Below are 14,179 nucleotides of genomic sequence, written 5' to 3'. Positions count from 1 at the left end.
TAAGAAAGATTACTTAGAAAGGGAAAAGGTATTTATTTGATAACTTAGTTGAAAATGCTTGTTTCTACACATTTTTCTTCTGCTATTTCTGCTATTGCTTTGTGCTGTAAAATAGACATGTCCTTTAATTGAAACTCTAATAGCCTGACTAGCAAGACTTTATATAGATCTAGAATGAAAGAAAACGTACTGCAACAATTGTTTAATCACTCATAATTTAAGCCTTAGTAATGATAACGTAAAACAGTTTGAAAATTTAACAAATCTGATTCGATGAATAAATAAGGGAAAAAACTAAAACAATTTAAAAGGAGAACAATTATTTGGATTTAGCATAACTGCAACTCAAAAAATTTAAAAAATAAACTTCAGGTATGCTTTTTGATAACAAAACTAGTTGAAAAGTGCTTGTTTTACAAATCTTTCTTCTGCTATTTCTGCTCTCTCTCATTGTTTTGTGCTGTAAAAGTCAAATGGTCTTGGATTAATTGAAAGTCTAATAGCCTGACTAGCAAGACTTTATATCTAGAATGAAAGAAAACGTACTGCAACAATTGTTTAATCACTCATAATTTTAACCTTAGTAATAAGATAACGTAAAACAGTTTGAAAATTTAACAAATCTGATTCGATGAATAAAAAGAAATACAAAAAACATAAAACAATTTAAAAGGAGAACAATTATTTGGATTTAAGCATAACTGCAACAAAAACATTTAAAAAATAAACTTCATTAACGTTAATGCTTTTTGTATCAAAACTGAGTTCTTGGCCAAAAGTTGGCTGCGTTAAATTACTGAAATCTTGCATATGCCGACAAACATTTATTATCAATGTCACTCTCTCTCATGGTGTTTTCGATTCAGGAAAAGTCAAATGGTCTTGGATCTGTTTGGGGAGGCTTTCTTCTGACAAACACACGACTGGAACCTTCCTCCGGATAAACCCTACTAATTCTCTTATGATGCAGCTCTCTAAAAACAATTTGAATTGTCCTTTTATTTTAATTAAATTGTGAAGACCTAATAAATCATTAAAATGCCAAACTATCCTCAGTATAGATACAATATGAACAAAAATCGAATCACATATAAAAACAGGTGTTAAAATTTTCTTACAGAAGATATTGATATCAAACTTTTACTGAAGGGTGCATCCCTAAATTAGCTTTGGGATTCTATGGTCAATACTTGTAAAATTATTGGGAGATAACCCCCCTTCAGTGTTCAACTATTATTAGTATAGATATAATATGGGTAAGAAAATCTCTAATCACATGTAAAGACAGGCATTTGAGGGGAATTCTCTGAAAGAAGTTAATGATATCAAACTGATGAATGTATTCGTAAATTAGCTTAAGTTTTTCTATGATTAATACTGGAAAATTATTTAGGAGATATGCCCCCTTCCCTAAGTGCTCCTTGGGCCATTTCAAAAGAATAGATATATCAATTAATAGATATACGATTGTTTTAAATTCAGGAAGTTTGAAATATTTTAGTTATTAGTACTTTAAGATTTTTATCCATGTAATATATAGTAAAATCGCAAAGTAGACCCAGTAGGGCTAAAGTGGAATAACCACCTGTCTATCCTCAACGTACACTACTCTGAAGGGCTATTAAATGTTTTTATTTGTTTTGATTCTAAACGGTTTGCACCAGTGACAAGGATAAAAACAAACTAAAAACGAAGATACAGAAGGGCTGTAGATTGGAATACGATCAAAACACCTAGTGCCAGCAATCAGAAGGAGCCCGGGGAAAGGTACACGGCACCAAGCCAAAGAGTTACCCGGTCATTAGAATTCAGCCCACTTAATATACTCTGTGATTAGAGATATCAGAAAACCAAGAAAAAATATATACTGTACATATTCAAATGCTTGATCATAAACTCGGGTAGAGTAAGAGAAAAAATCATCCCCTGAGAACCCTACGCAGAGGTACACATTACAATACATTTTCAGGAACAGTATATAAAATCATAAACTTACTTTTTGCGTGTTTTAATATACACTATAAAGGCCACAATGACAAGGAATACCACGCCTCCTACAGATATACCGATGTATAGCAGCAGATTATCAGGCTCTGTAAAGAGAACGTCAAGTCTTGCTATATTTATTGATTATTTCAAATATTGAAAGAATCAAGATTTGAAGTATTATAAATTTATTTAGAAATAAATCCTTTGAAAACGATCATTCCAAAAAAGTTCTCAGAGGACAAAAGTAAGAGATAATTCTAATTTGAATTTTCATTTCTAACATTTGATGACATACAGATAGTTCTTCCATAATGATTATAGGTTTAAAAAACCTCAAAACAAAATTACCTGTCTGTGGCAAACTTGTATTATTTGCAAAACCGGGCTGAAATAAAATTAAAATAAAAATTTAAAAAAATTCTTTGTTGCATATTTTATCTAAATTAGATATAAATGAAACTTTCTGTCTCCAACAAAGTCAGATATTGCAATAAGAAAAAATGAACATCTTGAAGAAATATACATGTGTAGATGCAACAAATATTTCTTACAATTACTTTACAAACTGAGTCGCCACACATTTTTAAAGTTTTATCGAATTTATCAGAATATTTTCACACTTATTTAATATCTAACTTTACCTTAAATATGATTATCAGAGTTGACGCTTTTTTTTTCTGTATATTACATTACAAGTCCTTCATATCAGAATAGAAGCCGTATAAACATTTTATTTATTTTGTCATACATGATGGTGTACACACGTTTTGTTTTTTCTTACCTTTACTGTACATATCAGAGTCGTCGCTTCACAACTTTCGGTCACACTGTTAAACAGAAGGATTGTGGTCGAGTTTCCAAACGAAGTTCCGTCATAACTTAGCTTGATTATCCAACCATATATGTTACTTCCGGCAGACCGTTTGCGCCTGCGTGAGGATGGAGAATCCGGAAGTGAAACAGTAACGAGGTTCATATGTCGATATGTGACATTTGTAGATACAGAGTAGTCTTGTATATCCATACCGTTGCTTGTCGACTAAGTGGAAAATTGACTAACCTTATTATATAAGTTTGCAAAACTATTATTGGTTAACCTCTTCTACAATTTTTACTTTTTAAAATTGTGTTTAAATTTGTGTAAAGTTATAGAAAACAACAAAAATAAAATTGAATGTGTTTTCCGACATTACCGTTAATCTCATTGCCAAAGCAAAAAAATTATAATAAAGCAAATAATAACATATTTTTACAATTAAATTACATACCTTCAATTTTTAAACTGATATCAATGTTAGAAATCAAAATCTAATGAATTTAGATTAAAAAAAAAAGATTCCTTTACTAAGCGGTTTTTACTCTGATATTCAAGAAATACATGTCGATAACTCATTAAATAGTCAAATTATATTATCTTATTCCATATGTTTTCTGCATATAAATATTATTCTTTTTTTACCTGAAAGTACGTCAAATGGGCAATAATATTTTCGGAATTAAAAGTTCCCACCACGTTTGTTTTCCTACATGCCCGTTTACTGGTGTCACAGAGCCCGTGCTCGGGGACGGAGAGATCAGAGGGAGGGACCGACAGCTGTGAGGAACAGTCATCCCCTATGTAGCCCTCATTACACAGACAAGTCTCTGTCAGGAAAATCAGTGTATGTAAACAATAATTAACATTTATATTGGGGTAAGGTTGTTTATCCTTAGTATACTTCTTTTAGTATCATTCAATTAACAGTAATGAAGTCTCAAACTTACTAGGATCAATATTATTTTAGATTGCATTTACTAGGAATGGCAATGTTATAAATAAAAAAGAATTATTTATTACAAACTGCCATAAAGGACGAATTATTTTTGATAAATGAAAATATGTGAGATAACGAACAGTATTCAAGCTCAATAAACAAAACATACGAATCATTAAACATTTTGAGGCCTACCGTTGACACAGGTCCCTTTCTGTGAGCAGTTATTTGGACAAACCATGGTTGATAACATGTCCAGGACACTGATACCGTCGCCATCTGTACTGTTAGAACTAGAGTTATCGGACTTTTGGAAACTCTCGTCACGTGACGCGGTCGTTACACATTCTTTTTTTAGAGTGTCCAGTGTTGCCTCCACAAAGTCTGTGTTGCCTATTTTCTGGACAGATTTTATTGAAAAAAAAACAACATGCTTCATTATGTAAACTTAACAAAATTCCCATGTCAAAAGTTCTAGTGCTTTTTTTTAAATTTCTTACCTCAATATCACTTATACAGCCATTAATATACTTTGCTATGCTGGTGTTGACTTGCTCTATACAGAAGGATACAACGGGGTCAAGGGCAAATGTCTTGTTACAGTAGTCCGTGGCTGATGTCTCATTCCAACCGTTTGTCCATGTGGCCTCCTGTAATAATTAGTCAAACTCACACAATACACAAATAAAAAAAAATGATTCTTACAGAATTTTAGTAGAGTACATGTATCTTGGAATTGATTTTGTTGATTAAATTCCGGAAAATTCTTTTTGAAATTCTTTTACTTATTTAATAAATGATAAATAGACCCACAGGAAGTTCTATTGTGTCGTTGTATTCTGGGTCGTAGCCGAACTCTTCCTCCTCGTCATCCATGACGTCATCAGAGTCTACCGTATCACGTTTCCTTCGGTTCTGTGAGCAGACGTTCACGACCTGTCTGACGCCTCTAGAGCAGGGTTCTGTAGGAGCTTCTAGGTTACATTTGGCATAGTTCCAACTGTAAGAACTTCGAACACTCCAGTACGAGGAACACGTGCAAAATTTTGTGAGATAAACAGGATCAGTCTTGGAAACTCTAAAATAACAGGTTGCTTGTCGTAAAATTACATTTAAAATATTTTTCAAAATTTTTCCTTTCAAAATTTTTTTTTTATAAAAATATAGAGGAAAAAAAAATGATGACGCTACATACGATCCATCACCGGAGAGAGCCCTTGGGTTCTTTGCAAAAAGACTGTCTCTCCAAGTAACCCTGAAATAGTGTTTTAATTTAAATTAGACAAACATTCCTTGCATGACGGTAAGGGGGCATGGAGAGGTTTTCAGCTGTGAAAAAAATATTTTAAACAACTAGTTGATCATTTTACTTTTAATATAAACATTCCTTTTTTTTTTTTTTATTTTTTAGATTTTCTCTACCTGTTTTTTTTTTACAGAAAGAAAAAACGAATTTCTAATTTTAAGTGGGTAAATGCTTTTTGTGTTTTCTAGAGTCTCGTTTTATGATTGATTATTGGTGTTTTATGCCGAGTCGGCAAAATTTCAGCTATATTTTGGCGGTAAGTTTCGTTTTAAGTTAAGATGTTATATAAAGATATTAATATTGCTTTTTCTCTAATTTTCATCAGAGAGTACCAGTATCTGTATGGAAAATGCAATTAAATTGAGTGTTCAGTTAATTTATCAATGCCATCAAAATAAGGATGCTTAAAGTGATGAAAAATGGAATATTAAACAGCAGTTTTAAGTTTAATTTATCTTGTATCCAAGGACAGATTAATCTAACTGCGTAAATTACCAAATGATTAGAACTCATATATGCTTTTTTTTTTTTATAAAGAGTCCTAATTGAGTATTTTCCTGTAATACACTGCACACCTGAAATAAGACTGAATTTTATTCGTACCTCCAAGACAGAGTGAATTTGTTCTTGTTCCAGGTTGAGCTGGACTCTCCCCTCGGGATAAAATCGTCATACCGGTTGCCATTATAGTTCCCACACATGCCCTCTACGTTCTGGGCGTCCAGGGTAGAGGACACTATTTGGATAGACGTGATCCATCTAGACCTTCTGTTAATGTAGAATCCAATCTCAGTGCCACTTCCCAGCGTTACCTAAAATACACCGAAATACATGTATTATACAAATACTTACGTAGATTGATTGATTGTATATTGTTTAACGTCCCTCTCGAGAATTTTTTCACTCATATGGAGACGCCACCATTTGCCGGTGGAGAGCTGCAAAACCTGTCCTGTACTCGGCACTCAGGGCCATTGAGCAGGGAGGGATCTTTTTCGTGCCAGCACTTACTGCGACAAGGGGCCTCGGTTTATACGGTCTCATCCGAAGGACCGGCCTCCATCTCCCGCAGTGGGATTCGAACCCGCGACGTAAAGATTGACTCTTTACTTCGCGACTCTAGAGCAGTTGCTTTAACCACTGCGCCACGCGGGCGACTTACTGACGTAGAGGACAATCAGAAGCCAATCTCATAAACCACTTTCTAAGGTTACCTATAGTACTTTAATACGATAACATATATTCAAGAACAAACATATTGAATAAGTAAGAAGAGTTAATATATCTCTTAATATCATGAAGTATAATTCTGTTAAATGAAAACTGCATGTACATGTTCTCCTTTCGTTGGGTTTTAATTTTTCTATCCTCTCTCTAGTAGTTCTACTGACGATATATCCATGCATACAGATCAGACATTTATTTGTATCCTTGTCTTACCATAGTTCAGCATACCCATATCGTAAAAACGTAAAATGAAATGAAACGTTAAACTTACCCTATACCAGGAATAGGTTTTCTGCACCACCATTTCGTCTTCATTACAGCCGCTGTACATTTCAAAAGGAATTCTCTTGAGTTTTCTTCGTCGGTATGATATTTCTACGCAGGTGCGAACAACATACAAGCTACTTCCGCTTCTAATTGCAACACCGCATGCGCAGGAAGCTCTCCTCCAAGGAAAGCACGAAGAGTATAAGACATGGACCTTTTCAACAGAGAGAAAAATGATTGCTAATAAAATCAATGAATGTCCGTATTGGGAATCATCTGGAATTTTAAATTGAAACATACAGAATACGGCAACTTTTTATGCTGGTACATGACGAATTCTCCAATTCTCTGGTTGGAATAAAAACGACGATCAAAGGTATAGAGGTACGGATCACTGAAGGAATAGCAGTAGTGTCCTCCATAGTCGGATTTATCATAGACAGATACCTGCAAATTGAATCTGTACATTTATATAATGTATTCTATAACATAAGATAAGCGTTTTATTCAATGTGATGTTTTTTTTTTGTTAAGTGCTAGGAATTTCTTTTAACATAAACTGAAATCTTTACATAAGATCATGATGTACCCATATAGTCTGTGGAACATTGATATTATTCCAGGCGTTAGAAACATCTGTTGGGTTTGTGGAAGATTCCAGCTTTATTCGTCCGTATCGCCTCCACCAGTTGCGTCTTCCATCTACGTACCCTGTGATGTTAAGTTGAACGGGTTCTCTCCAGTACTTGTACGGAAAGGACAACATGCAGCCATTATCTGGAAATGCTACATTCAAATTTGTGATACCATTCCGACACCAACGCCAATCCAGGGAGCGGATGTGAAGATTCCCCTTACATTTAGCCTCTTTCTCAGAATCTGTCATGGAGGCAGAGCAGCCAAGCGGAAGCGTACTTGTGACCGACACAGAAACGGTTTCTCCTTCTTCAACAGTGGTCCATGTTGTACTGAACTTAAATTTTATAAATACACGGGACATTATACGTTTAGATTGTTAAGAATAAACCAAGCTTTGCATGAGAAATTTAATGTTTTAAAAAATTATGTTGATAAAGATTAAATACATATATATTTAGCGAAATGTTGTAGCTTACCTTTATGCCTGCGAAAAAGGATGAACTTTTAAATGAATCTCCAGCAGGGCTGCATTTCACGTACTGGGCGCTCACTGAACATTTTACCTTAAAAGCAAAATCCATTCTAACTAAGCGGCAAAACAATCAAAAACAAATGAGCATGGTTAAAATGTACTGGTGAAATGTAAAGTAAAAGCGATGAAATTAATAACTTTTCAGAAGGTATAATCTATGCCTCAATAATAAGTTCTGTTTTCTCGTCACTTACATCCATGTTCATGCTATAGCGGTGTGTCCAATGCGAAGGACGGAGTACTGTTGTGTTAAGGTCAGCCTCGGCCACGTCATCAAATAAAGCTTTCTCCAAAAGATTGTTGTTGATAAACCATTTAAGGTTGTAAAAAAGACCGGACAAGGGCTTCGAGAAGAGACAGATCATCACAGGCTCGAATCTAGTACCGTCTGTAGAAAGCTGTCGATCGGCAACGACCTCAGGGGATAGGATGACTGTCGGTTTCCCAACCAAATCTTTAATTATAAAATAAAATGTCGTTATAGGACATAGAAAACCTTCAATCAACCACTACGGTGCTAATATTCCGTAACTATATTTCTCTTGGAAACGAAATAAGGATGGGATAAAAGATCCCTGGATAAATATCATACTTAAAAGATTGATATAAAATCATTAAGAGATAAGAATTTATTTACTACTTAAAATGCAAGCATTTGTTTGGATGATTCAAGGTAAGTAAGGTGTTATTCTAATGCATGCGCGTCACCGCATTTCATTGATAATAATAAGGTGGTCAATTAATACATCTCGAATACACTTACCCAGTGCATTAAGCGTAGTGACCACATTGACTGTTGGGGTAGAATTTGCAGCAGAATCCTCTGTTGTTGTATTATGAGATTTTGGTGTGTTTTCAGGCGTCGTAGAGTCCGTGACATTATAATTCTCGGTTGATGAGTAGTCTGTTGTGTTGTAAACTTCTGTTGTTGTGGAATCAGTTATGTTATAATCCTCTGTCGATGTAAAGTCTGTAGTGTTATAATCCTCAGTAGATGTAAAGTCTATAGTGTTATAATCCTCAGTGGATGTAAAGTCTGTAGTGTTATAAACTTCAGTGGATGTAAAGTCCGTGGTCTTATAATCCTCGGTGGATGTAAATTCCGTAGTGTTATAATCCTCTGTGGGTGTAAAGTCCGTGGTGGTATAAACCATGGTGGATGTAAAGTCCGTAGTGTTATAATCCTCTGTGGGTGTAAAGTCCGTAGTGTTGTAATCCTCCATGGATGTAAAGTCCGCTGTGTTATAATCCTCAGTAGATGTAAAGTCTGTAGTTTTATAATCCTCAGTGGATGTAAAGTCCGTAGTGTTATAAACTTCAGTGGATGTAGTGTTATAATTCTCAGTAGAGTCCATGGTGTTATAATCCTCAGTGGATGTAAAGTCCGTAGTGTTATAATCCTCGGTGGATGTAAAGTCTGCAGTGTTATAATCCTCAGTGGATGTAAAGTCTGTAGTGTTATAAACTTCAGTGGATGTAAAGTCCGTAGTGTTATAAACCTCAGTAAATGTAAAGTCTGTAGTGTTATAATCCTCAGTGGATGTAAAGTCTGTAGTGTTATAATCTTCAGTGGATGTAAAGTCCGTAGTGTTATAATCCTCAGTGGATGTAAAGTCCGTAGTGTTATAATCCTCAGTTGATATGAAATCCGTTGTGTTATAATCCTCTGTGGGTGTAAGGTCCGTGGTGTTATAATCCTCGGTGGATGTAAAATGTGTCATGTTGTAATCCGCGGTGGATGAAAAGTCCGTAGTTTTATGTTGTGTGTGCGATGTTGTGTTATAGTCCTCAGTGGATGTAAAGTCCATGGTGTTATAATCCTCAGTGGATGTAAAGTCCGTTGTGTTGTAATTTTCGGTGGATGTAAAGTCCGTTGTGTTATAATCCTCGGTGGATGTAAAGTCCGTTGTGTTATAATCCTCGGTGGATGTAAAGTCCGTTGTGTTATAATCCTCTGTGGGTGTGAAGTCGGTAGTGTTATAATCCTCGGTGGATGTAAAGTCCGTTGTGTTATAATCCGCGTTGAATGAAAAGTCCGTAGTTTTATAAACTTCAGTGGATGTAAAGTCCGTAGTGTTATAATCCTCGGTGAATGTAAAGTCCATTGTGTTATAATCCTCAGTGGATGCAAAGTCCGTTGTGTTATAATCCTCGGTGGATGTTAAGTCTGTTGTGTTATAATCCTCGGTGGAAGTAAAGTCCGTTGTTTTATAATCCTCTGTGGGTGTAAAGTCCGTGGTGTTATTATTCTCGGTGGATGTAAAGCCTGTTGTGTTATAATCCGCGGTGGATGTAAAGTCCGTTGTGTTATAATCCTCTATGGGTGTAAAGTCCGTTGTGTTATTATCTTCAGTGGATGTAAAGTCCGTAGTGTTATAATCCTCAGTGGGTGTAAAGTCAGTTGTGTTATAATCCTCGGTGGATGAAAAGTCCGTTGTGTTAAAAACTTCCGTCGATGATAAGTCTATTGTATCAGTCGATGTAAAGTCTGTTGTATTGTAATCTTCCGTTGATGTAAAATCCGTTGTTTTAAAATCTTCTGTGGAAGAAAAGTCTCTTGTTGTATCCACTTCCGTTGTTATGTAGTCCGTTGTGTTATTATATTCTGTCATTGTGTAGACCATCGTGTTATTATCTTCCGTAGATGTTTTTTCTGTTGTGCTATTAACTTCTGTTGTCATTTTGTCCGTAGTGCTCTGATCTCTCAATGTTATGTGATCTGCTGTATTAAACACTTCAGTACTTGTGTATTCCGTCGTGTTATTAACTTCGTGTGAATATTGTTCAGTGTTGGTTGAGTATTCTATTGTTACTTGATCAGTTGTGGTTGAATAATCTGTTTTTTCTTGTTCAGTGCTTGTTGAATATTCTGTTGTTTTTTGTTCAGTGTTGGTTGAATATTTTGCTGATTCCTGTTCAGTGTTGGTAGAATATTCTTTTGTTTCTTGTTCAGTGTTTGTTGAATATTCTGTTGTTTCTTGTTCAGTGTTTGTAGAATATTCTGTTGTTTCTTGTTCAGTGTTTGTTGAATCTGTTGTTTCTTGTTCAGTGTTTGTTGAATATTCTGTTGTTTGTTGTTCATTGTTTGTTGAATGATCTGTTGTTTCTTGTTCAGTGATTGTTGAATCTGTTGTTTCTTGTTCAGTGCTTGTTGAATATTCTGTTGTTTCTTGTTCAGTGTTGGTTGAATATTTTGCTGATTCCTGTTCAGTGTTGGTAGAATATTCTGTTGTTTCTTGTTCAGTGTTTGTTGAATATTCTGTTGTTTCTTGTTCAGTGTTTGTTGAATATTCTGTTGTTTCTTGTTCAGTGTTTGTTGAATATTCTGTTGTTTCTTGTTTAGTGTTGGTTGAATATTCTGTTGTTTCTTGTTCAATGTTGGTTGAATATTCTGTTGTTTCTTGTTCAGTGTTTGTTGAATATTCTGTTGTTTCTTGTTCAGTGTTGGTTGAATATTCTGTTGTTTCTTGTTCAGTGTTGATTGAATATTCTGTTGTTTCTTGTTCAGTGTTGGTTGAATATTCTAGTGCTTCTTGTTTAGTGTGGGTTGAATATTCTGTTGTTTCTTGCTCAGTTTTTGTTGAATATTCTGTTGTTTCTTGTTCACTGTAGGTTGAATATTCTGTAGCTTTGTGATCAGGATCTGGAGTGAGTAAATCTGTTTCTTGATCAGTTGTGGTTGAATATTTGGCTGTAGCTTGATCTGTTGTGGTTGGATATTCTGTTATTCCTTGATAAGTAGTGGTTGATTTTTCTGTCATCAGATGGTCATCAGTCGTAGAATATTCTGTTTCTTGATCAGTTGTGGTTAAGTATTCTGTTGTTTCTTGTTCAGTAGAGGTAAAATATTCTGTTGTTGCTTGATTAATATCGCTCCAATCTTTGGTGGTTGAGGAATCAGTGGAGGTTGAATATTCTGCTGCTGACTGGATGGTAGTATTTTGTGTTTTTTCCATCGTTAGGTGGTTATAAGAGGTTGAAGTTTCCGTTTTATCACTAGTTAGCATAAAAACATCTTTTGTTGCATTGTTGGTGGTAGTTGAAACTTCCCTTGTTTCTTGTTCGGTAGAATATGTTGTTGCAAAATCTTCCGTTTTCGAAGACGTTTCTGTTGTATATTCAATCGATGAGTCGGAAACCGAAGAATCGATATTTGATGTCGTCGAGTTTTCAATGAAAGGGACTTTTGTATCGGATGATGATAAAGTATCTGTAGTTAAACGTTGCGTATAATCGGGTGACGTATATTCAGTCAGTGTGGAAGTATCAGATTGACCCATCTCCGTAACTCCCTCTGTGGTGACAACACTAGATAATTCATCCTTCAATGTCGTTTGCTCTGATTCTATAACAGGAGTTTTAGTTGTGTAATCTGACTTTGTGGATTCTAAACCTGTTTCGGTTGTGTTTTCGAGGTTTGTTGCATTTGAAGTTGTTCTGTACCCGATCGTTGTTGATGTCTCTGTAAGAACAAATTAAACTCGAATTCAAGAAGTCAACGTCTATTCAAAATGAGGATACATTGTTTTCGAAAAGTGTAATAGATGAAATATGATAGTTACAGGCTAAATACAATGAAAAATGAGGAAGGATGTAAAAAGTATCACTATATGTTTATAATAAAAAGTGTTCCTCCTATTATTCTACGCTAGATTGTCTATTTTATATTATTACATTATTGAAAATTAAAGTTCTGTTTATGCAAATGTATTTGAATATTTTATGTTTAGTGTTGGTGCGATGATGTAGGACTTTTATCATTAATAATGATGAAAATTTTTGTATTGTTAGGTAAAAGATATAATAGAACATTCAAGAATTCTCAATGTGTTACTTTATTATTTAAATAAGCTAATTCTTTATAAGTGTGGATTTAAAATGTAGTTGTTCTTCCTAAGAACTTATTTCTATATTTAATGATAACAACGACATGGTATCAACTGCTTATATTTCTGTTAATTACCTGTAAATTGGCAACAATTCAAAAGGCACAGACAGAGAACAAACAACCATCTCCTGGATAACATGCTTTCTGGAATTAAAAGACGATTAAATGTAGAACTTTAAAGAAAAAAAAAACATCCATCCAAAAAATAAATTTGGCAAAAGAAGACAATTTTCTTACTTCTTTGTTTTTTTTAAATATTGTTTTAAATGATATAAATCTACCTCTTATTAATTCTGAATAGTTTTAAAGAGAAACAAAGAGGAAAAAATATGTTCTGTTTTGAGTATTTAAGAACTTGTTGAGAATTTATGATATTCTGAAAAAAGAAAAATAATAAATACTTGAATTTACATCATCAGACGATGAAATTACAAAAAACGAATTATGGACATTTATATTTGAAAAGAACTAACTAAATTGATAAACGCCTCATAAAAAGGTGTTGTAAATAATTTTGTACCCGAAATAAGTCCTATTCAATATTTATGCCTGATTTCCTAATTTCCCTCTCAAAATGTAACTGGTTAGGGTTAAATTGGACATACTCCTAGTAGAAATACATAAATTAGAAATCTGCGAATAGGGTTTAAAACATGGACTCTTGTCAATTCACTTATGGCATCAGATACCCGGGCGGAGTAAGAGGTCTTACATTCAACATATGTTTTATGTAAAGATCAGGTATACAGAATAATCCGTAGTGGAATAAGTATTAAAAGATACGCCTGTTTTTCACTCGTCTAACAGTCATTGTCTGATAATTTTAAACGAAAAGTGAAATGAAACAAATATTGGAAGTCTGCGTTGTTAACATTTGATTTTTCAACATTTTTGAATCTCAGGAATCATGAAATGTCTTGATTTTTTAAAAACAGAATATCCTTCACGATTAATAAAATTGAGAATTCTAAAATAATGACGGGAGTAAGGAAGGACAGGAAAATAAAATAAAATTGGGAAAAAATCAAACAGGTTTGCCATTTTAGATGATTAAAATTAAATTTAGTTACATGAAAAGTTTACCTGAATTATCTAATTTCCGAACAGTATGGACGTCTGTGAGTCGATCCCATCCCTATGCAGGATCATGATTACCTGATTAATCAATGAAGAAGTTAGCTGGGTTTTCTGAATATTGAAACTTAAGATGATTCTTTTTAAAGACTAAGTTCTTGCACACCAACGGATTTAAAGGTTCTGGTGCACTCCTAGTTCGGGCGACAAAAACAAAGATTTATATGCGTGTGAAATACGAGAAGATTTTTAAATTAGAAACTTAATGAAGCCAGATTTCAAATGATAATTTTTTCAAAAACAGTAGATTTTATACATCGATATTATCATTCACATAGACAATTAATTCTGGTAAATCTGTTGTAGGTTTTTCTTGGTATTTTATTTTGGAAAATATGCAAAGAGGTCAAGGATATGGAAAGATCTTCCCTGAATCCGTTCTCTTTAACTTAACTCTTTTTTACAGGTATCTCATATGTATGTATCAACAGGCTCCTTAAACA

The 14,179-nt window shown here is 34.1% G+C and overlaps 1 protein-coding gene across 1 annotated transcript; it reads right to left on the bottom strand.

Moving 5' to 3' along the window:
- Positions 1–543: 543 nt before the first annotated feature.
- On the bottom strand, positions 544–10,395 carry LOC134283893 (uncharacterized). Its single transcript, XM_062766420.1, has 16 exons — positions 8,478–10,395; positions 7,909–8,168; positions 7,659–7,745; positions 7,133–7,516; positions 6,844–6,990; positions 6,548–6,757; positions 5,653–5,861; positions 4,939–4,998; positions 4,557–4,821; positions 4,244–4,393; positions 3,939–4,143; positions 3,449–3,633; positions 2,771–3,028; positions 2,338–2,374; positions 1,997–2,093; positions 544–974 (listed from the first exon to the last, which is right to left on the bottom strand). Exons 1-16 carry the CDS (start codon positions 10,393–10,395, stop codon positions 863–865), a joined length of 4,584 nt encoding a protein of 1,527 aa, XP_062622404.1. The 3' UTR covers positions 544–862.
- Between the last annotated feature and the right edge of the window lie 3,784 nt (positions 10,396–14,179).

This window comes from Saccostrea cucullata, unplaced genomic scaffold, assembly GCF_032062105.1.
Source record: "Saccostrea cucullata isolate Sc308-1 unplaced genomic scaffold, CSIRO_AGI_Scuc_v1 ctg420, whole genome shotgun sequence".
Lineage (NCBI taxonomy): Eukaryota > Metazoa > Mollusca > Bivalvia > Ostreida > Ostreidae > Saccostrea > Saccostrea cuccullata.
The sequence above is the reverse complement of the archived record's forward strand: the minus strand, read 5'-3'. Positions and strand labels throughout refer to the sequence as shown.